At 38.6% G+C, this 25,362-nt stretch overlaps 1 protein-coding gene across 3 annotated transcripts; it reads right to left on the bottom strand.

Annotated features, from left to right (window-relative positions):
* Positions 1-796: 796 nt before the first annotated feature.
* LOC149028266 (putative E3 ubiquitin-protein ligase XBAT35) lies at positions 797-23,679 on the bottom strand. 3 transcript variants are annotated; one of them, XM_089135667.1, is made up of 11 exons: positions 23,435-23,679; positions 23,068-23,185; positions 22,857-22,971; positions 21,194-21,265; positions 7,918-7,998; positions 7,712-7,800; positions 7,539-7,630; positions 6,882-6,963; positions 5,687-5,789; positions 2,956-3,041; positions 797-2,188 (listed from the first exon to the last, which is right to left on the bottom strand). In XM_089135667.1, exons 2-11 carry the CDS (start codon positions 23,167-23,169, stop codon positions 1,496-1,498), a joined length of 1,515 nt encoding a protein of 504 aa, XP_088991793.1. In that variant the 5' UTR covers positions 23,170-23,185; positions 23,435-23,679; the 3' UTR covers positions 797-1,495. The 3 variants fall into 3 exon arrangements, with proteins under 3 accessions (XP_088991793.1, XP_088991804.1, XP_088991799.1); XM_089135678.1 differs by lacking the exon at positions 21,194-21,265 and having other exon boundaries at positions 23,435-23,678; XM_089135673.1 differs by lacking the exon at positions 23,435-23,679 and having other exon boundaries at positions 23,068-23,427.
* Between the last annotated feature and the right edge of the window lie 1,683 nt (positions 23,680-25,362).

Here is a 25,362-nt window from a genome sequence, read left to right on the forward strand (position 1 = left end):
TCTCATTTATTGTAGCCGTAGACAAACTTGTTCCAATAACATGATCATTCTTTACCTTGTCATTCCTAATTTTGTCCTTCATCCATTTTGGCATCCTCATTAGTGTATTGAGTTTGTCAATAAGTTGGTTCTTAACAGACTTAGCACCATACATCATAGTCGATTGTACAACCATCTTACAAAATTTTCATTTGAGCATAAAAAGAATACATCAATCATACCAAGCACCTCTCCACTTCATCCACTATATCGTTATTATTTGGAAAACAACATCTATCATTCTTTATATAATTTTTTTTATTTTAATTAAACCAAGGTACTTGAAATAATCACATTTGTAAAATTATCTTTTCATCAAGTTTCACCACCTCATCATCTATCCGATTACGATCGAATTTGCATGCTAGATATTCCATCTTCGTGTACTTAGTTTAGAGTTTTTTTTATTCCAAAGTTGCCCTCCGTGATTTTAACTTGGTATTAATCTCTACTTGTGTCTCATCTATCAAAACAATATTATTAGCAAACAACATACACCAAGAAACAACTTAAATGTTTTCTTGTTAAATCATCCATTACAAGTGTAAATAAATATAAATTTAAAGCTATCCAACTATAATTGAAAATTCATCACCTTGTCCCTTCATCATTTTTATACTAGTCATTGAATCATCATACATATCTTTAACTATGTCTATATAACACCATTCAAAAGAAAACTAATCCATCCAAAGCAATATATAATCCAATTCTTTGAGACTGGGCTTGAATACCAATGGTGAAGATAGAATCCAGCTAAGTATAGCCCTCATGAAAGCTGATTTGAGTAACAAACTGACTTTGTACATTAACACATTTACCATTCATCTAAGAATCACAATTTTCATCACTCAGGATTGTAAACACAACCTTACGCAAAATATAATGACAACAATCTAGAGGTATGTATAAATTCTCTCACCCAAAATAAGCACATTACATTAACAACTAGAAACATGACAGATGCAAACTATAATAATACAGATAACCTAAAGTTCCTCCAGGCTTAAAGCATAGCAAACTTCAATTCCTGCAACCAAACCTCTAACCCTTGAACCTCTGACCTTTGTCCAGCCTTAACACATAGCAAACTTCAAGTCCTTCATCCATATATACGAAGCTGACAGACATTACCTATGATAAGTGAAGATCCCCTGCTTCCATCACTGAGTTCTAACCAAGGTTCTTTACTTCAGCGACATGAGAAATCACCCTCAGGAAAAACAAGTGTGTGGTTCTTTTTTGATCTTTCATCTTCTGTTTTCCTTATTTTCATCTGATTTTGGGATAGATATTGGGTATATAACAATAAATATTGATGACCTAGCTGCTGAGTGTGCAGCTGGGGCTTTACAAACGCAATGAAGTATGATGAGTCCCCAGAAGGTCAGATTAGGAACCCAGAATTCTTCATACCTGTGAACCACCATCAGTTGCATATGTGTCTAATCACTACTCACACGGCATATAGCCTTATAACTTTATCTATACCAGTACGGCAAACAGGGCAGCCCCACTTCTTGGCTTCAATTTCTTTCAAACAAGACATGCATCCTGCCATGTGGCCACAAGGAATACAAGCCCCCTCAACTGGAGCGTCCAAACATATAACACACGAGGACGAAGCACCACTACCTTCTCGATCATTATCTTTGTTTTCAGGTCTGTCCTCCATAGTTGGCACTGATACATCAACAGGACTCAAGTCAATTGATGGATAGTGAATGGGGCCATCATCTACAATCTCATACGGAATTGGAGGAGCTGATGGATCCAAAGAAGTAGTTTCAGGAACCATTTGAGTTGTTGCATTGTTCACATGATGCATATGCTGTGGTTGGTTGCTACTCGGACCAGCTTCAGATACGTCAAGCCATCCACTGCTAATCGCTTCAGAAGGAGCTCCTAGTTTTCCCCAGCCACTAAAATTACTAGACTCATCTGGGTTGCCCACTTCAGAGTGCAGATGGGTATTAGATATGGGTGGCATCTCCTCCATGGCAGACTGAATAGAATAATTTATTCCCATGGCAAGTTCTATATCTTCTGCAGTAGATACTGGTACAGTCGGAGGAAGAGTTGGAGCACCAGGCAATGCCGGTGCAGTGGGAGGAAGAGTTGGAGCACCAGGCATTACAGGAGACTGTACCTGAAAATGTTTGAAGAATTCAAAAACTGACAACTTGTATATTTAACATCAAAACATTTTAGCTTTTTATTGATTTGAGATAAAATACCATTAGAGACAGCTAACCATCAAAAAGGAGAACTATAGGTAGTTCAGTACTCCAAATAAACAATAGTTTTTAACTCTGAGCAAGATTGAAGAGTACCCCCACAACCCCCAAAAAAAACCTCCCTCAAAAGGCTAACAGGGTTCCTTAGTGCAACAAAATTTGAGTCTACTTTTTGTAAGTTAAAGCATAATTCATACTTCAAATTTTCACTGCTTTCTTATAATTTTGGGAGCTTAATAGAATACCCAAATCAGCTTCCCTATAGTTTGAGTAAGCCTATCAAGCAGGGAAAAACCCCCCACAGGACCAGGCCAGGGATTTCTGGATGAATGTAGACTAACGCGAAAAATAACTGTGGGAAAAAAAATTGAGGTTCTGGATTGCTTCTTCTAGTCTTACTTCGTCTAGCAAAAGTCAATTTCTCATCAGGTTTATGATAGTCAAGTAACCTTCTCAGACTTGTAGTGGAAACTTCAATCAACATACAGGTTTCTTTTAAAAAAAATTATGATCAGAACTTCAATGGACCCCCCCCCCCCACTTTTCTCTTTTTCCCTCTTCGCAGAACAAAAGTTTCCTCTTAGCATACAAATCATGAGCAAGGAAAGATAGTTACTCTTCACAGGTAAAAGATGGGCAGAAAATGATGCCATAGCATACAACTTCTGTGAAGTCTCACCTGGCGAATCCCCTTGCACGCATTATAAAAAAAATGTAGTTGTTGCTTGTCACCCTCATTTGCAGAAGCAAACTTAAATCGTGTTTCTGGCATAGAAAAATAATGTGAAAATTTAGTCACAGTCACACAAATACACATGCAGTATGTGAGGCAGCAACCACATAACTCAACAATGTGCATCAACCCCCACTTCAAAAAGCAGAAAAAACAAATAAATAGAAGACATTCATCATGAAATTGAATACAATGTAGTTATATTAGAAGCAGCCGAAGCAAAATGATGAATATGGATAATAAATTGCTGGCAGGAAGTGTTTGACTTGAAGATCAACCTCAGTAGAAGTGTCAGTATTTGGGAACGGAAAATTCATGGTTTTTTTATAGTCCTGCTGCCATCGCCACTTGTAGAATGGACAGCTTCTCATCCAGATGCTGGGCCTCCCCCTTAGAGCCACCTTGAATAAAATTAGTGCTCCTTGAGCTAATTACCAATCAGGGTCTTGTCAAAGAATCTAAATGGAAAATCAACTTCCTGGAAGAATATATCCCTGAAGAGCCTTGGAAAAGTTGGAGGTTCAGCAAATATCAGTAGAAGGGATGAAATCCCTCCTCCGGTTATAAAAAAATTGGGAGTTTGACAAATATCAGTAGACAGGATGATGTGAACAAGCGTCACCCCACTGGCCAAAGCCCTGCTGTGGGCCCCAAGGCCACTACAAGGTGGCGCACCTAGGACTGGCCAAACCCTCAAATAAGGGTATTTTGGTCAATTTCAGCCCTCATTAGTTGCTGGAATTTAATTCCAGATTTTAGTTTTAATTTTCAGAGTCCAGTTTTGTTTAAAATTCTTATTTGAGTTAGTTGTTAGAGTCTGTCTTAGGGAATCTATTTTCAAGAAGATTCCATCAGTTTTTTATTTTAGTTTAATTTTTTTTTATTGTGCAGCTGAGATTAAATGTGAGGGAGATCCTGAATTATAGAGGATTTGCAAGTAGATCATAAGTCTGTTAGTGTAGGCTATAAGTAGCCTAGTTCTTTCATTGTAAGCTTTTAACTCTAGATTAATAAAATTATATAAGTATTGAAGCCAAGAAGGTGTGGCAGGGTCCTTTCGAGCTTGTGGTCATCAAGCTCTCCTATTTGTCAGCCAATTCTGCACTGCGATTCCAGCAAGAAGTCAACCCTTCTCTTCAAGATTCTGCAAACAATTAAGTTGAAACCCTCCTGAACCTCAGCCCTTCTCTCTTCTTCTTCCTCTTCTCCCCATACCCTGCAGCTCCTATTACTTGCTATTTCAGACCAAGAAACATCAAGAAAACACCAAGAATCTCAAAGAACCTTGCTGTCAAATTCCTGCAGTCCAAGAAAACCCCTCCCTCCCATCGCAAGTTCCTGCCCCACCTTGGAAGCAGCCAAGAAACCCTCCCCTACCATTGCTGCAATACCTAGGCCCTCCCCCGCCTCCCCAAGCCCTACGGCACCCCTTTCCCCTTTCTGAGTCTTGCTGCAGATCTGAAAACCAGAAGAAAAAAGAAAAGAAAGAATTAAGAGATTTGCCCAAGATCTTATCAAAATCCATAACCAAAGCCCTAAATTTCCCTTTATCATTTGTTTCACCCAAAAGATATACCTAAAACCCTTCCCATACCCACTCTCAAACTTCCCTTGCCTTCCCTATTAATTTTAGGTAAAAACTGATCACCCCACCACTTCCCAAACGATTATTCAAACCCTAAACTTTCCAACACCCTCCCATAATTTTTTTAGAGATCCACTAGCATCCCAACCCTTTCCTTTACCATCCAGAATCCCATTCCAGCTACCCATTAATCAATAACTTTACCCTTAGAAATTTGGGAATCTAATCCACCCATTGGAGCCTTAGATTACAGTAACATTTACCATAAATCATTCTCAAAACCCTGCCTACTTCCCTATCCTTTCCCATTGACTATATTATTTGCTGGTTTCAAAGAGATTATTGTGGGCAAACCCTTAATTTTAGGGAATTCACCCAAGAACCCTAACCCTAAAATTGGGTTCACATCACAGCAACCACTGTTGCTTCCTTCTTAAAACTCCTCTCTTCTCATTCATTCCAGAGGGTTTCAACATCCTCAAACTGGAAAATTTTGTATTTGGTATCTTGGACTCCTTACATCGCACAACTAGACCACCTTCTTTCTGGTGTGAAGTTTTACGATATGCAGGTAGGTTCCATAACACTACTACAGACAACACCTTTGAACATTATGTTATGGTCTCCCTCCCCCACCAACAATCAACAAAAATTAGCATTTTTCCTATTCAGAAAGACCAAAACAACATTTTTTTTTGGCACAAAACATCATTAAATGACTGAATAAGTTAGGCTGAGTATCTCCTAATTGGGAGTGAAAGAGATGCAAAAATATATAGCTGATAAACATGTAGACCTAAATCTCAACAAAACTAAACAGTTAAAGGTGTAATAGACTGTATATGGCTACCATGCTTCTAAATAAGTGGGGCAACTTAGCAGACTGACATGGCATTCAGCATGGTTGTCAAGGCATCGCCTAGACCTCCAGGCATCTTGGTCGCCTTATTGGTTTCATTTTGCATCCTGGTCTCCTCCAATGCCTTGGGAGAGGTGCTGTGACAACTACGGTATTCAATTTCAAAACATCCATGCACCATATGTACCATGGAAAAATCCAGAGAGATGAGGTTTGAAGCACAAGGGGCTTACTAGTTGACTTGTCAAAAATGACCAAGGTAGGATCTTGATGGTGAAACTTTGGTTCTTCGACATTGGCTTTCCAGAGTGAAATAACTAGACGAGGCTGTGCTTCCTGTTTATTCAAGAAAAGCAAAATATGAAAAACAACAGAAAACAAAATACAAATCCAAAGATGGGGCAATATTTCCACCAGATTTGGAAGGAATGAGCAAGTATCTAAACCATGAAAACTCAATATATGAATCTAGCTAGTATTTTTTATGGCATGATCAATCCATGCCCATCTCCGTTCTTTTATTTTCGTATTGGAAACAATAGAAAAACAAAAATAAAAGAAATGTATCGAATCTACTCGGTTGCATTCTTGAACAAAAATCCACTACATGGTTTATTTCATCTATTCCACCACTGGAACAGGGGGGACCACAATTTTAAATCCTGAGAGATTTCAAGAAATGGCCAACCTATTTACTCTCAATAACCAAGCTTGATCTGGTGTATCACAAGGAATTTGCCTTTTCTATTGATTCCTACTGATTAGATCCAAAAATAAAATCAAATCAAATAAAATCTTGAATGAGGTATTCAATTCCAGGGATGAATCAAAGAATAAACCTTTATTGCTTCTACCTCCTTTTTTTCTGGAATTAATTATCGAAGGATCGAAAAAAAAAATGGCCTGGATCTCCTGCAGGAATGATTTGGAAGGGTTTAAAACTAAAAAGAGATTGCAACTTGCAAGTATGGGTCTGCTGGACAAAGTGACCCACTTGACTGTTGGAGGAGAAGAGTAAAATGGAGAGAAGCATGAGAAAAGAATCATGAAACATGTTCTGGCATAGGGACCACAGCAGCAAATGAGAGGGTTTCCTGGATGTATTTATTTCATGCTCAGAGCTCTAATTCCTGTATTCATGAAGGTCCAATGAACACATATTCCCACTAGAAACCATTTGACAGACAAGCTTGCTAGAAGAGGTTTTGAGGGGCATCCTTTAGTCTATTTTGATAGCTGTTCCCCCTTTATAGTGCTTTTACATGCTTCTCTCTCCACTAGGTAGTTATTCATTGAAATACAGATACATAAATTGCTGGGGGGCATGCCCCAGAGGGGGGGGTGGAGCACGTGTTCAAAATTTACAATGACAATTCAGATCATAATCTTAAATGTCTTCAAATGGCAAGTGATGATAGTTCACCATACCAGTGGACTAGAATATGCAGCAAGCTCCAACTTGATGGGATTTGCAGCATTACGAGAACCACAAGGGATAACCACCACCCAACTGCAAACGTTACAAAAATTAGTTAGCATATTAACCCATCTAAGAGAGAGAATTGATGAACATTAAAAATACAAAACATAAACGTCATCAATTCCAGATACAGGCACTGACAAAAACGACAGAAATGACTCGTAATTTCGAGCAATACAGGGCATGTACAGTAGTAAAGATACACTGGAATGCTGATAGAGAGCTCCTATTTTCATTTCTTAACCGAAGTCTCTCTCCCCCCCAAAAAAAAAAAAAAAGGTTTTTATTTGAGGTGCTTAGTATTCACATGTTGCCAAATATTATCCAAAGTAAACTACTTATAGGGTTTAATACATGAGCATGTCCACACCATGTCTAAAGAAACAACTAAGAAAACTACCAGAAGCTAAAATAAACAATGTACACTATTGGAAAGTGGGAATGAAGCTCAGAATCTAAAATATGCAGTATCAAGTATTGCCAATATCATATCACAACTTGCAGGTACATTAAACATGCTCAGCTGTCTGGGTATCATAGATCAGTACAGCTCAAACAATACAACATATGTGCATAAAAAAGTTCTGATTTAGAGTGCTACCAACATTTTTTTGGATAACCACTGAGGAGCTAATGCTTCCAGAAATCCTGGTCCATAAAACTCACGCATCCATCCAGAGAAAAGACATATATGGCTCTGCAAAAGAAACCCACACCTCAAGAACTCTGCTGGTAGCCATGCACAAAAATAGCACTGTGGTCCAAAACTTAAGAATACCTCAATCACACGGACAACTTTGCCATATCCCTTTGATCTAGCAACATCAAGTGGGGTCTGACAATCATCATTCATTGCCAAAGCATTTGCTGGAATGATCAAAAATAGTTATTTCAGTAAGAACACTTCAGCAGAGAGCAACAACTAAAAAAACCCATCCCTCCAAGAACTGAGGTCCAATCTCCAATGCTAAATCAACAGCATACCTCCACGGGACAGAAGTAACTTCACCGTCTGTTCAAGGCCTCTTTTCGCCGCATGATGTAAAGGAGTTCCTCCATGAGACCCTAAAGTACAGAAAAGATAATATTCAAAAGGTAGCAGTTATTCATGTTCTCAATTTTATTGTTGGTGCGAGACTAGCAGGAAGGAAAGAAAAATATCAACAGACATTAGCATGCCCCAAATAATACCATTTATAGGATGAAAAAGACTAAAATAGAAATAAAGTTTTATTTAAAAAAAGAAGGAATAAAATAATGAATCAAAAGTTTATCCATCTAAATAAATCAAGAAGAAAATTTGATACCACCAATTAGGAAAAATATGGAAATTTGGTAACACTTCTCATGAATGCTGTAATATGAGTAGAAATGCACATCAGTGTGGTTAAGTCTTCATAAATAACTCCTATAGAAGCTAGCATATCTATATATCCCCACCCAGCAGGTATCATTATAAATGAAATTGACATGGCAGTGGCCAAAGCTAGTTAGCATCAAGGATTTCGGATTGAAGGAATTATCCTTCAAAAGACTGCTAGTCTGCCTTCACTCCATCCATCCATCTCCATCCTAGCCCCTCCACATTTGGTAAGTGACCATTCAAATTCATCCCATTCATTCTACCATCTTATACCACTGTTATTACTTTCTAATCCATTCAGCCTTCCTTTTTTCCCCTCCAAACCCTAACCAAACTGAAATCTGAAATTAAGAACAATTCAATTCAGATTTCTTAAACCCTAGACCTACACCCGAAGCCAGAACCAATACCCCCATTCGACAAGCCTTACAAACCCCAACAGCCTTGGCCGAAGGTTGTGCGATTTCAAGTTACCCTGCCGATCATCTATTTGATCATGGTTTCTTGGCCTTCTGCCTTCATTCACTTGAGGCTACATCAGCTGTACACTTTTTCCCACCCATCACACCCATGTAGCAGACCTCATGTAGTTGGGATAAACTGAGTTGTCGTTGATTGACCAAGCAATCCCTTATTTCTATGAAATAAAACCATCCCTACATAACAGAAAAAAGTTTAGAGGGAGACTTGCGGTTTCCAGGGGCACAGTAACTAAATTCTTGAAAAATTAAGTAAACAGTCAGAGGGTGACCAATTCATACTTGATCATCAGGAAAAGGTTTCAAACTGAATAAATAATAGTGTAAATCAGGTCACAGTGTCCAGCAGTCACACTTTATAGATTCAAATTTTGTACCACGGATTGAGAATAAGCAGATCTGTGGTATGAACACCGAAATCAGAATGAGGAAAAAAAAGATGAATAAGAAACAGTGGCCAAATTTTTCTTGGGGGAAGGGGGGTCACTCTTGTATACTGGAAATTAGTTCCAGAGTTCAAGAATTTGTTCAATGAATGCAAATTCTCATGTTATCGGCATAAATCTTTCCAAACAATGGAATTTAACATGGTATCAACTAATCAATGAAACATATTTATCTGTAGTAGAAAAATAGCTCCAGATAATAGCTGAGGGTTCGATAAGACATTGATCTTAAGAAATCATGTAATTGACAGATGGTAAATAATATAAACTTGATCATGGAAAGAAGAAATTTTCAAATTAAACAAAACAGTAGAATGAAAATACTGATTACTGGCAAAACTCAATAAGATACCATCTTAAGGTAGACCCACCAAAAAATAGGATTCCCCTTTTTTTATGGAACCCTTGTAAATAATCAATGTTCAAAAAATTGCAAAATATTGGTGAAATCTTGTGATATTTCTCTCATCTCAACATGGTCGAGACAAAATATACCAGCAAAATAAATTCAGTGTTGAAATTTCATTCATTTCGGTGCCTCAGAAAAATAAGGTACTTGGTTGCTTTATAATTTCAAACCACAATACTGCGTTTTGACCTCTATTCTTTTCCTCTTCACTTCTTCTTCAAATCTTTACCATTTTCACTCATTCTTTACTCGAATCTTGGGGTTATCAATCTTTCTGGCAAAAGCGAGGTGGAGGTGGATTGAGCTTAATTTCAACTACATTTGGGGTTTTCTTCACATTGAAGTTTTAGCATTCTTTCCAAAACTATTTTGTTTTGAAAATGCGTCTTCAAAAGTAGTTCAATGTTGATGAAAATAATATATTTGAACACCATGGACCGATGTACGAATTCATGGTGTCAAAAGAAATTTCACTAAGTGTATTATGCTTTATTTTTCTGATATAAAAAATCTATTTTGTACATGCAAAATGTAAGAAAATGTATGAGATATACAATTTGTATGGTGATTCAATAAATATATGTTGAACTCAATGAACCGATCTACGGAAGCATGGAGTAAAAATATTGTTCCATCCCATAATTACTTATATTGTTTTTAAAAATTAGTATTAATAATAAAAAATTACTTAAACATAAGGGAAAATGGGGAAAACATGTGTTATGGTTTTAAAATTATAGATAAATATGAAATGGCTTTATGTATGTTTTTGAAGTGCAGCCCATATGGTTTGATAGTCGGTTTACCTATGGGGAACCAATTTTATTACCGGAAAAAAATTTAAAAAAAAAAATTTTGGGGGGGGGGGGGGGATAGTAGATAGGTAAAACATTGTTTTCTTTGTCTCAAAGAAATTACTTTAATATTCTTCAGTGATTTATACAGCATTTTATGCATACAACAATGATAATGTCAGGGAGTGTGAGGCAATCATCACAGAGGCTGGGTCAGGGGACTTCCCAAAGGTAGGGAAGGGGAGTTCACAAGGACAGCCTGCGACTCTAAAGATGACATTGCATAACAATACAATAGACCTAATGATGGGGATATCGAAAAAAAGGAGTACAACTCCAGTCACGAGAAGTTTGTGGGAGGTGCGACCGCTAGACTGAAGTAACATCTAACTAGCACTTCTAAAGATGTGGTAGTATACCACATAGTTCCTATTGATGTAGCAAAGGCAGTTAAGGACTATATGAAGCAAGGGAACAAGAGGAAGGGTGATAGGACCCTAGGAGTTAGCCAGGTGGAAAAGTAAGAGAGGGGGTTAAGGGTGATTAAGGGGATTATAAATAGGGGGGAGAGGGCATCGGGCAATTGATGTGTGTGTTAGGGTAGCCTCTGGTTGAGAACCCATTCGGTGTAAAGGGTGACTAGCACCATTAAAGCTAGAAGTTCTTGTGTAATTCCTCTGTTTGATATTGAATTTCATAATTGATTTGAGGGATCTTATCAAATTGGTATCAAAGCAGTCACGATACCAGGAAGTGGATATGGCACTATTTTCGTTTTCAAGTGAAGGAGAAGGCAGCGATGGTTAGCAGAGATCCTGCTGCTCTGCTTGGAAAACCAGATTGAGGAGGAGCAATGGTTAGAAGTGGCACTCTAACATTTGGAAGGAGATGTTTCAGATTGGATTTACCAAAGAAACTGGCCAGAATACAATTGACCGTGCTCCAAGAAGCTTTGGAACTAGAGTTTGGTGATGAGGTTGCCGCTATAATGCCAAGATAAATAGGGGACATAAGAATTGAGCTGGTTGAAGGCACCTGTTACGCCGTGGTTTATGAAATACCCAAATCTAAAGAAGCCATGAAGATTGAAGTTGCAAAAAAAAAAATCAGAGCAATTTAGACTTGGGGTGTAACAAACCCCGTTTTTCTAACCCGGAATCCATATTGCAGGTCCGAGAACCTGAATGTCAAGTCGGATTAATTTTGTGGAGTGTTCAGATAGAAGTCCATGATCCATATCCAGAACCAATGGATCTGGATTCTCTTGTTGAAGAATCTGCCTTACTAGGAAGTTGGATCTTTGGTAGAAGGCAAGTGGTGTTTGGAGATGTCTGGAATGAAGGTAAGACCTCCCCCATGTGTTGTTTTGGGTTAGGTTGTGTTTGGGTTTCAACCCCCTGAGCAAAGCACCCTTGTATAGCAATATACTTGGGGGTGGCTGCTAGTGGCGGTTGATTAAACCAAGCGACCGCCTTAAGCGACCGCCACTTTCTGCTTGCGGGAAATGCCCTATTTTGCCCCCTGTTCATTATAAATAGCATCCCTCGCCCTATTGACGCATTATTATGTTCGGGATTGCTATTTTTGGCGATTAGGCAGCAGTGGAAAGGAAATGTGCTGGAAGGTGGGCGAAGTGTTGTTAGTGATCTTAAACCTTTTTCCATCTATTCTTGGTGATTCTAGTTAAAGTAATGAATCTCCATCTGCAATTCTCTTCTTTTTAACCTCTAATTGATATGAACCCATCCCCATTTTGTTATTAGTTACCCATTTGATTAGTTGTAGCTCTCTTTCCAATGTTCTTGATGAGATCCTGTCCAGAAACGAATCCCTGCATTTGTCAATGGATGGATCTAATCAAGGGGAATGATTTGGGTATTAGATCTGTGTTAATTTTAGGGTTTCTTATCACCCCTTTATTATAAACCTATTAAGATTGAAATTCGGAATAAGATCATCCCAAAACGGATTGAAATCGGATGATCAAAAATCTAATTTTCGGAGTTGGAAACTGTCTGAAACAGGGCGGTCGCTTGTGGAGGTCGCTTAACCTAAGCGACCGGCACAAGCAACCGGCTGGTTTCCAGTGACTGTGTAGGTTTGATTTTGGATTTGTTTTGACTCTTGACTCTTATATATTCTTGTAACCCTATGCCTAGGTGTCCTTTGTTTCTACTGAAGGTCTTATAATTGTTATTGGTTTGCGTTCTAAAGGACTTCTACTTATTTACAGGTAAGGACATACAATCCTATCTTTATAAATTGGCTTGAACATGCTAGTCCAGTGTCTTCCTTCACTGTTCTTTTGTTCTATATACTGTTGTAATCATGTTTCATATGCTAATCTTGTTATATGACTGATGTTTACACTGTCTTTACTTATACTATAATGGTTATGAATGTGATATACTGATGATGGTTAGTATGTGGTTCTAATGGATGAAGTATTCCATTGGGATATCTTAGCTTGGGATATCAGAAGGCTGTGGTATAGGACACATACCTGCTGATGTCTCTAGCACTGTCATAACTATTGGATGACATTCTTAGGTAGAGTCTAGAGTTGCATGGCTAGGTACCACACATGCTACTACCCTTTCAGTAGGGGAATTAAAATCGGATGACCCGTGATGACAATGATGTGACGTTGGTCCACTATTAGTCATATAAATGGTAGGGTTGCATATGTTAGGGTTGGGCTCATGGACGTCCAAGGAACGGACTGGGTGTTGTGAGGAGTCATGAGAGCATTCCGCCCCAACAATATGTGGATGACCATAAGGTTATGGAATGAAGTCCAATAGCGGTAGTCAGTCCGTGAGGATTCTCATTCCTAGGTTGCGAAGGATACTAAACCGAGTTGGTTGGTGCCATAGGGGAAGTATCTGGACTTCATATAGTATGTTACCATTATGACTTGCATTGGATTAGAAACCCCGACATGCGCTAGTACTCATTGCCAATGGTCGTGGTGAGAGAGTGTTGACTTAAACCCCAACCATGGTTTGAGAGCCAGGTGTGGACTTACCCCTTTGCCCAGGATCCCTACAGAGGTAATCAGTCCTTACCGGATCAGAGTGACTAGACCTACTTAAAGCATGTCAACTGTTAGAGACTTGCATAGTTAGATCTTAGTAGCATTCATATTTCTGCATACCATCCATATCATTTCATACATGCATTCGTGGATTGTATTGACATATATATGAGAATTGTCTGTTCCTTATTGAGTTCGTCAGAACTCATTCCTTTCATTGTATATATTATATGAGTTGTACAGATGGTGGCACAACATTAGAAGTTGGAGATGATTCGTATAAAAGAGCCTTCTCGTATGAAGCTGATGTGGCACTGACAGTGGTACATGAACTTGCAGAGCATGAAGTCTCCTGAAGATGCTTGATGTGCGCTTATAGCACCCATTGATGGCTGACGGAGGCAGATTGCCAGGATTTTGATGATCATATGAAGAAAGATTGGAGGACCCCCTTTACTTGCTAATTTAGAAAACCAATTTTTAGATTTAGAAAAGAAAACCGGAAAGAGGATTATTTATTTTATTTATTTTGCTTCCGCTAAACTCGATATTACATTTGATTCTTGATTCTTTCCTTTGATTCTTTCTTGGATATTTATTGGAGTATTTGGACTCATGTAACCTTTTTATTAATTATTGCACTTATTCTTGCTCTTGATTGTCTATACTTGTGTTTATTATTATTGACGGGTAAGACCGTGGATCCTGTGACGGTTTACTCCCACGGGTTGTCGGGCAGATAATCGAGACCGGCGGGTGGGGTGTGACATGGGGAATCAACAGTGACCAAGCATCACTTGAACTCTTCACAAAGGAGGACAAAGAGGCTGACAAAGAGGCTGAAGGGAGTGGAGGGTGGGAGAAACAAAGTCGGATCGTAAAGAACAACAGCTGGGCAGCAAGATTGCTAGAAAAACCACCATGGGTGAGGGGGATAGCTACAGAGGACTCGTCGGCATCGTGAGGGCTTGATCTCAGGTGTCCTTGTGGCCATAATCGAGAGGAATTTTTTTACAGCCAGATTCGCAGCGAGATTTGAGGAAAAACTGCATTCATTTATTCCATATCCAACAGCGAAAGAGGAGGCGAACAGTAGGGTATGCACTGCAGCAGAAAAGAAGAAGATGAACACATCGTTGGACTAGATGATGGTTAGTCTAAAGAACCTAGGTCAGTCGATTTACTTGGTTCGACAAAAAAATTATGGGGACGAACCAAACAGTTGGGTTTGTAACTGGGTGGGCCTTAAAGGGTGTAACTAAAGCTCCAACCCTAATGATGTCTCGTGCCGATTTTATAGAATCTGATATTTGGGTTCTAAAAAGAAATGTTGGGACCAGCCCAGTGCACAAGACAGGAACAACGCAGGTAAGTGATAAGACCCTAATCACCAACGTGTACAAGAGAAAGAAGAAGAGGGACTACATGATGCAACCTACAGCTGCTACAGGGGATACATCTGAGGAGAAGACAGCTGGCATCACTCCATTGGACAGCAGCCACTAACTTGCTGTCCTAATCTGCTACAGACAGAGGAGCACAGGGGTGCATCCAGTTGGCATCATGTGATTGGTTGAGAGTGGAAGAATTGGTTATGGAGTTTGTTAGGATTCTGAGAGGTATCAAAGAAGGAAAGGTGGGGCAGAGAAAGAGGAGGAAGAAGGAAGGGAGCAGCCGGGGGGCTAGCTGGGGAGGGGAGTACCTCTCTGGTTGGGGAAATGGTTATGTAAGAAGGTCATTGAATCGAAATAGAAGTAGAGATCACAGTACTTGCTGTATTTCATTTCCAAGAAGTAATCTCATCAAGTGTTAGTTATTTTGTATCCTTGATGATCAGTAACATGAATGAACAGAGCAAATTCAGGTTACTATACTTGCTGTTTTCTGTGTTAAGATATTAGACTTTGCATGCTGTTAGAGAGGCTCTGGGTAGGATTCAGGACTGAGTAGCTAGAGTCCTATCAGTAAGCCTCAGAAACCGATAGGCTCATATTTAAAACCTAATGCACAGGGGCATTTAGGAAACCCACTATTCCATTCTCTTCTTTTTTTCCCCCCGCAGTGAGCACCGCTATGAACCAAAGGCCGCAAGAGTTGGCAGAGGTGCTTTCAGTGATTTAAATGGCCGCTGAGTGGTTTCTCTCTGCCGAAGGCAACCGCAGGATCCCTATTGCAACGTGGACTTCCCCAAGACAAGCAATAATGACTATTTCTTGATCTTTGGATCTTGCTCCCTCTTCGACAATCAATGTTTTCAATCAGGGATTCAAATGGCGGTAAGGCCACTCAATTTTGAGACAATGTCTTCTTTCCCCTTCCTGACTAGCGATTCGTCCTTCAAATACAAGTTTTTCTATTATTCGAGTTAAACTTGACATTGGGGAGATTCCTGCTCAATCGACTGAAAATGGGTTTGATGAACAACGTCCACTCAACTTGGGAAGAGGTTCCCTCTGCCCATTGCCTATCCTGCTAAAGATGAACAATTTCAAGCAAGAGCCTTCGCCATTTCACATCATTATGAGGAAACTAATTTCATTGATCGATCATTACCATTAAAGTTTTCTATTACAAGATTAGCTAATAAACCACCACATAAAACCAGGCCCTATGGGAAGAAATCCTTGAACAGAAAGGATGCAAAGGAGACAACCATTCACTTCCTAGTTTGATTCACAAGTTGGTCTTTGCTATGCTTACCTCTTTTCCAAATAGTTAAGGGCTTATTGGTCACAGAATTGGCTTGGTTGTGTACCAAACATGCGAAGACCAAACTGCTAATTTTCCTTCACCGTGAGGACAAGGTGAAATTTAAGGGGGGGAGAATGATAGGACCCTTGGAGATAGCCACATGAAGGAGTAACCGAGGGGGTTAGGGGCGATTGAGGGGATCATAAATAGGGGGAATCGGGAGGAGAGGGCATCGGGCATGTGTGTGTTAGGGCAGCCTCTGGCTGAGGAAACCATTCAATGTAGGGGTCACTGGCGACATTAAAGCCACAAGTTCTTGGGCAATTCATCTATTTGACATTGAATTTCATAGTGGATTTGAGGGATCTTATCAAAGGGTGATAAAGAGAGTGTCAAGATTGCACTGGAGGAGGGAGTGAGGCCCCCATTTGGAGTTGGGAATGATGACGATTCCATAATTGATGTAGATGTAGCTACAATGGCTCGGGACTTAAGCAAGACAATGACACAAAGCAGGGCATCATTGGTGTCAGAAATCACACACTTAGAATCAATTGAGTCATAACAATTACAAGGAGAAAAAAAAAAAGAAGTGGAAGAAGAGAGAAAACAGAACAAGCAAGGAGCAGCAACTCCCTACGATTGTGGACCGGCTCACCAAAATCGCAGGCTTCCTCTATTTATAATAAAGCCTTCAAAAGTACATACTTGGAGAATAAGTAATCTCCTTCTAAAATAGAAACTAAGTAACAAAAAAGGGATAGACTAGACATCCTAGAAAATCTCTAGAGAATGAAAGAACCAAAAAATAGAAACCAATCTGAAAATAGAAAGTAAAATAATAGGAAACTTCATAACTTCAAAGTTACTTCATGAACTTGCACGTCAAGCAACCACTAACTCTGACTTGCACACCAAGGATTCTTCTCTAAGAATAGAAACTCAATTATTTGAGCACCAAGGTTTCTCAATTCTCAACAATTGGTATAAGAGCAGGAGAAGGGCAGAGGTAGCGTAAGAGCTAGTACCTCTAGAGCTAGAACAATTAGACCATCCAGGGCAGTGGTGTGTTTGTTGGTCCTTTTAGGAGATCACAGAGTCAGATAGCTCCACCATCATCAGTGTCTACACGAGAGGATCCTATTCTACAGCAGGACTCAGAGGTGTTTAGGAAGAAGGGGGCAAAACAGCCCAAGATCAGAGGTGTTTGGAAGAACATGAAGGGTCCTGTTGAGGAATCTCTTGCGAAGTGCATGCTCTTTAACGCCATCCCAGCTAATACTACACAAGACCCCACCATGATTGACATTATTGCAGAGGCTGGCCTAAGTTAACATGGCCCCACCCCTTAAGAGATAATGAATTTGTATCTACCACAGCAAAGGACAAAGCTTGATGACTACATTGCAAGAATGAGGCCCTTGTGGGAGACTTATAGGGTAACCATAATGTGTGATGGATGGATCAGAAGAAAATCCATCATCAACTTTATGGTATATTATGATGGACAAACAGTCTTCTTGAGATAGTGGAAGCATCAAAAGAAGTAAAGAATCACATGTATATCTACAGGCTCTTAAAGATGTGGTGGAAGAGGTTGGCATGAAGAATGATATGCAAATTGTTACTAGATAATGGTAGCAACTTCAAGAAGGCTAGGTAACTGATGATGACTAACACGAATACAGCCTGTATTGGACACAGTGTGTTGCCTATTGCATTGATCTCATGGTGAAGAACATTGGGAAGATCAAGATTGTGCAATGTGTAGTTAAGAGGGCAAGGCAGGTCACAAACTTGATCTACAATCACAGCTACACCCTAAACATATTGAGGGAGAAATGCAATGTAGACCTAGAGAGACTCAGAATCCCCAAATTTGTGACAAATTACATTACTTTGAGGAGTACTGAGGGCAAGAAAACTGGGCTGAGATCGATGTTTTCATTTGAGGATTGGTTTCAATGGAGAGGACCTAACACTCAGCGTGGTCGATAGGCACAAGCTACCATTTCATCTATAACGTATGAAGATAGATAAGGCACGTAGCGAAGTTCATGAGCCCAATGATAAAGGTCCTAATATAGAGGACTCTTCTATGAAGGGGTTCATTTTGCCCCATCTGTACGATAATGGAGAGTTTGCTACTACTGGAGCATGGTTGTCAAGGTGATGCTAAGTGATAGAGAGCAAAAACCAAGGCGACACCAAGCAAGGCAGCTGCCTAGGTGCACCTTGGCGGATGCTTTAACAACCCTGTATTGGAGCTAAGACTAGCAATGCTGCAGGCATCGATGGAGGTGATGGTAGTGGTGGATTTTGAGAGCATTATGCAATGACAGTGCTAGAGTCATCAAGCACCATCAAATTCACTGGGGTGACATAGTTTACACATGCCACCCAAGACACAAACCATGGTGGCATACCTCACTATAAGAGCAAGCCCTCCTCATCCAATAGGACTAGGGTCATGGTAAGAGATCTCGCTCGAGAGCGAGATCTCAACCATCTCGGCAAGATCTCAGTCAAGATATGTCATTTTTTGAGCATCAACTCGGTAGCCCATCTCGGTGGGCTTTAGGGTCTCAGTTGGGCTAAAACTTGGTATTTAGCCTATTTAAGGCCTTTTGAACACACTAGTGGCCTTGGATTTGTGAGAAAACAGCCCTAAGTATGATTTCTAAGTCTACCCATAGTGTGAAACCGAAATGTTGTAGGATTAGAGAATGCAAGGTCATATAACATGTAATATAAAACTATTAATGCTGTAGGATTAGAGAATGCAAAGTTATATAACATGTAATATAAAACCATTAAGGCATATAAATGAAAATCAAGTGTATCAAATACATCAAATAACTTAAATGTCATCAAAATAACATTCATATGAGTATTACAATCTTGACTTTCTAGAATAGAATGATAAAAGTATACAACCATTAGAAGTTCTATATAAGTCATTAACGCATAAGTTCATAAAACAAGTAGAGGATGATTGAGCTTCCTTTGATGTTGTAGATGTGCTAAGAGTAGTTGCAAGTGAAACTTTGGCTGAAATCCACAAAAAATGGGGCAAAAATTGAGAGTTCCAGCGAGATATGGCGAGATTTGGGGCGAGATATGGCGAGATATAACGAGATATGGCGAGATATAACGAGATATGGCGAGATATGGCAAGATATGGCGAGATATCCCATTTCACAAATCTCGCCCTTGATCTTGTCTCAGTTTATGAAAAAACCGAGATATCTCATAAGATCTCCCACCATGCTAGGGGTTACTCGAGAGGGCCTCGCAGCCTGCTCCACCCACTAGGACAGATGGACGCAGGCATTGAGAGATTATTTGGGCTCAATCAATGACATAAGTATTGAGACTATTGGCAAGAGCTCATCTCAGAGGGGCTCAGAGCAAAGTGGGTCATATTTAAGTACATATGGCCTGATTGTTGGGATGGGGATACCTACTCCATCTTCTAATGTTGGTTATGGCTCCTCTACTCAATCAAAGTCTGAGTCAATATGACGGTACGAGGTCTCCGTTCATTGATGAGATGTTTCTCCTACCCTGTCCATGTCCTCGTACACAAGCCAACATATATATGCCCGTACTCTATCCGAGCAGCAGTATATTGATGCTAATGATAAATATGGTGGTAGATCAATAAGTAGTAGTACATCGTAGACTTCACAGTATGATGACCCATATCCTAGGATTGGTTACCTTCAGTGTCTTGATGAAGGTGTTGTTCGATTATATTTGGTACTTCTCATCTTCTATGCCATAGGATGCATATGTGGCATAGAGTGAGCATTAAATCCGATTGACATACAATGGAATCGAGCCAGGCCCAAATAGCATGTTTTATTAGCCTACATTTCATTGTCATGAATCTCATTAAATCCGATTGACATACAATGGAATCGAGCCAGGCCCAAATAGCATGTTTTATTAGCCTACATTTCATTGTCATGAATCTCATTAAATCCGATTGACATACAATGGAATCGAGCCAGGCCCAAATAGCATGTTTTATTAGCCTACATTTCATTGTCACTGATTCATGTAACTTATGTTATCATTTGCATAACTTACGTTATGACTTACGAACTATGATTCATAGTTACCTGTGGAGTTTAGTTTGTTCATTGTAATTGAGTAGTGAGTTTTCAAACCATGGTCATAACTTACTCAATTCTAGTTGTTCTTATATTTATACTTGTATTTGTTGTTGCATTTTAATGAAAGTTTCAATGTTCTATTGTATATCCATGTTTACATTTGTAAAAATACATAATCTAGTTTCACCCGCATATAAATGGCTTGTGCAAATCCAGAAGACCACTTTGTGTTACATTTTAGTAAAAAATAGCATTGCTATTGTGTTTCTTGGCTTCAAATTGAGCTGGACACCAAAAATCAGACCCAAAACCACCTAATACCCACTGAGACATTCAGCCAAAACATGGTAAAATGGTGTACCATGCAATTTTAGCCAAAATTTCGATATGTCGGTGTCTCAACCAGAGATGAGACGAGACGAGAATTTGAAATTTGGAAATGATCACAAAAAATAGCTTTGAAAGATATTTTGAACTTGAAAACAATTTTCTGTTAATTGAAGAAATGAAGGGAAAACCAATTGATTGAGAAAGAGTTCAGAAAAATACTGGTTGCAGTCACAATATACAATAGGATGCCATCTGCAGGCTCCATTTCAGTATGATGTTGGATCCAATAAGAAGTAGGACTCCTTTTTATGGACCCCATTTACAGGGATTAATTAAAAAATAAAAATAAAATGTTAGAAGGAAAGATAGTTCAAACTGGAAAGGAATTTTCTGTTTCTCCAAGAATTATCTTTTCCTCTGAGTCTGAGAATAACCCTCTCAGAGAGGGTGGGGAGGGGGATGGCTTTAGCCCACATTTGTTTGCTTATGCAGTAATTATTAAGTATGATTACTTGAAATTTAAATACTAAAATAGAATTGTCGGTTTTAAATGAATTTAATAATTAATAATAAAAGAAGATTCAGAATACCTCTCTTTTTGGTCTTCCTTGATTTTCGTCTCCTACAAGAATTGACCCTGCGACCATCCCGATGTTTTCCTTCTAGAAAAGGCAAAGCAGGGGAAACTTTAGTCCCATATTGGATATGGGAGAGAACGGAAAGCAGCTTACATGTTGGACTGGGAACTACATGGGTAAGCACCCATAACAGGAAGTCTCCTCTACATTTAGGCTGTGAAATTCAGAGGTTCATTTTCAGAGACACATTCATAAGTCCCAAGCCTAGCGATGGCATAGAGAGGCAGGCTGCAAGGCAGGTGCCATGTGTGTGATGGGACACCCGGTGGGTGGGGGGTTCTCCTCTTTGCTTATTTCTCGCCAGCACTACCCTTGTATTTATAGATTCTCCACAGACATGTCCATTCAAAGGTTTTTGTCAAAGAGAAAAGTCTCCATACACAAGCATGTGTCTCTACGAATGGGTACATAGGATAGTTATCAAAACGACTAGGTGAACCAAGGCTTGGAGGGGCCCTTAGGTGACAGGACTCCTGGCTAGGTGTGCATTAATGATAATATAGAAAACATATCAAAGCAGTAAAATATAATCATGCTATTAATGGCCCAAAATGAGAAAACCAACATATAATAAACCCAAAAAGGGGGGGGGGGGAATATAAGCATATTCATCAAAAAGCAAACATAAAACTCAAGAATTTTTCATCAAGGTGTGCTGTCACGTTGGACTCAAGAACAATATTGACTCCCAGGCACATCTGTAAAACTGCAGTAAGGAGAGACATGACCCAACATAGGTGATGAAGAGATACATTATTACATACAAGGGGGGGTCTCATCACTGATTATTCAGAATCTCCTCCACATACCCTTGATTGGTGTCCATTGACACAAACACATCTGGGGGTATTGTCCATCTATAAATGAAGGAGAGAGTCCAGTCTTCTGGAGGTCCTAGTTATATCCATCTCTGCATCTTTCTCTGTAAACATTCTTTTAAGTGTGTATGCAGGTTTTGGCTTGCAGACACTCGGCTTTCTTGATATTATTGATTATAAGTCATGGTCTTGCTGATCACATTTTGTCAACTTCATTTCTAAACTTTTAGCATGATCAGAATTTTAAACTTTCCTGACAAAGGTCCGGTAAGCAACTGCAACAACTACCAGAGGAGCGTATGGGGCTGCTTTACGTTGGAGAAAATTCGCATCAACCCAGTTTGCATCAGAAAGCATTTTAGTCTTAAGAGCTGTGTCCAGTGATAGCACTTAGCACCACTGTTTTCTCTTTTCAGACTCATGATGCCATCCACGCATGGTGTTCATGACGGATAACATACATAATTACATACCCGTTTTTTGAAGCATGGATAAGCCTTCTTCCTCTTATTATGTTCTGGACTTGTTTCGAGAGGAAATCTAAGTGGGTTTAATAGCCTGAAGGTGGGGGTTTGAGAATTGAAATTAACGGTGGGCTAAGTAGCAAGACGATAGGGATTCAAGAATTGGAATTCTTGGTGAATTTAGTAGCATGACATGAAGTTAGGGGGTCAAAGAACGCTTACGCTTGTTGCATTTAATAGCATGAAAAAGAGAAGTATTGTAGGATAAACGTAAACTATTGGAGAAGACATGGAATGAGAATCTAATGCATCAAAAGGAAGGGAGATTATTACCCGGACGGTAAGCATTGACGTTGGCACCCAGCTCTATAAGAGTTTCTGCAACATGAAAGAGCTCAGGATTCATGCACGCCACTATCAAGGGAGTTTTTCCTTCCTTATCTATCCACTGTAAGCAGGAATGGGGAGTGAGAAATGGTAAATATGCACAGAGCTACAAATAATTTTTGCGTGCCCAGAAATACCAACTACAATTAATTGATACCTCGAGGCCTACTCCTTCTCGGCAAAGAGATCTGATTCCTTCTACGTTTCCATAACTCACTTGCTGATATAGCAACTCTTCTCTGGATTGCTGTTGCCCCATTTTCAGTTCTTTCTGCCTTTACGAAGGAAAATCAAACCATCCAAAAAACTCAATTTCAGTGAAAATATAAAATCCTCAGCAACAATTATCTTTATCTTTTCGTAAACCAGAATTTTATTCGAAAGAGAACAAAACAGCACTTACTGATTATAAGGGGATCTAATGATACCCAGAAACTCTAAAATATAATATATAGTTTCTCAAAGCAAATCAAGCATCAAAATCCACATAAATTATGAAAATTAAAATGAAAAAAATTCTTCACCTCCGTCGAAGTTCCAATTTCCGTTTCCCTCAACTTTGAATGATTTAAAGAAATAGAAAGCAAGCCCACATTTTAAAGCATCAAATGAGTAACGAGAATTCCTTAGCCGAAAAGGAATTAACGTTAACGCGGTTTGGAGATTTCCAGTATCCTGCCTTTCTTCAAATTATTAATCATCTGAAAAACTTCCGCTTGTCGTTTGTACCGCTCATCTGATGGTCTACCAAATTGTTTGGGTGCGCATTAACGTTAAACCGAGGTTTCAAACCGTAAGGTCTAAATTATTAAATCTGGAGCATTGAATTTCAATGATCGAGATAAAACTTTAACCAAAATTTGATTCTAACGGTCCATAGCGTGTGGCTTGTTGATCTAGACTTTAAATGCATAGGACCCAAGCAAGACCCGACCTTATTCATCATCCAACTAACCACAAATTAATGTTTCATTTGAATTATTGAAGTGAAATTACTTTCGTGTTGCAAAGCATAGCGCAGCCTATGTCGAGACAAAATCGCAATCGTTTGTTTTGGATGATTGATATTTTTTCGAAAAAAATTACAGTGATTAACTAATTGTAGATTTTTTTTTTTAATAAAAGTAGCCACTTAATTTTTAATTTAATAAAACTAGTTAAAAATGAGTTTGGGTTAACCGAACTAATCAAATTAGTTTTTTTAATTCATTTGAATATTTTTATCCTTAAAATTAACCATACCAATATGGGATAGAAATGTATAAAGAAGTGAAAATTAGTGATTTTCTCCTTTTGGACAAAATAGTGATTTTCTCTCTTCAATGTAATTAGTATTTTCATTAGTTTTGTAAACTCAAACTTAGTTTTAGATAGTTTTGTTAAATGAAATATTGAGTGGTTATTTTGTAAATAAAAACTTAAAAGTAGCTAATCAAGTAATTTTTCCTTTTTTTTTTTTTGGAAAAAGGAATCAAGAATTCATTTCGACTACAAATTTCGATCTCACTCTTAAGTTACACTGTGTATTGCTTATTCATTGTTCGAATTTAAGAACTCTACTGAATAAAAATATTGAATTTTCTAAAAATATGAATATTTTCTTTCTTTGAAACAAAAATGATTTTTTTTATTGAGGAATAAGCAAATTTATTTAGAAACCAAATTCATGGAAGAGGAGTTATAAAGACGAGAGGCTGACAAAAAATGAATATTCACAACCTTATAGTTTATGTATCCTTCACATAATCAAATTCTGAATAGAGCTCACTTAAAATATAATGGAAAATTTTCAATGCCACCCCTAAGTTATTCATTAAAGTTAATGTCACCCCTTGAGTTATTTAATATGTCAATTAGACTCTTTAATCTCAACGATACTCTTTGGTTTTAGGAAATCAAAGTTAAATGTTATATAATTAAATTAAACTTTTGAAAACAACAAGAATATCTTTGAAAAAAACATGCACAACTCATAATTTCTATTATCACACAATTTATTTATTTATTTTTTCTCTCATTTGTCATCTATTTCGCTTAGAATGTGAGGGTTATACATGAAATAAAACTAACTAGATGTAAAATTTTCTTTTATTCTTTTTTGGCCCTGATTTGATACAATTTTCCGAGTGAAGCGTGTTGACGTTACACTTTTTCTACTACCTCCTTGATAATAAATGGAGTTGGACAGGGTATTTAAAACCCACCAGTATTAGTGCACGCCTCATTAATCAACCACATCTGCTTTGCATATGATATTTTCTCAAGCGGATTTGACATGCAAGAAACATCTACAAACCTTAGCACTTCACTGTCATTCTCCTAAGTTATTGGCTTACAAATGAGCTATATCTTCTTCTTATTTTGGTAAAAGGGATAAAGTAGTGGCGCCCTTGCACCTTCCGCAAGACAATGTTCTGACTTTCAAGTTCGACCCATGTAAGCATTAGTCCTG

Source organism: Hakea prostrata, chromosome 1 (genome assembly GCF_041222555.1).
Source record: "Hakea prostrata isolate BN-2017 chromosome 1, UWA_Hpros_2, whole genome shotgun sequence".
Taxonomy (NCBI): Eukaryota; Viridiplantae; Streptophyta; class Magnoliopsida; order Proteales; family Proteaceae; genus Hakea; species Hakea prostrata.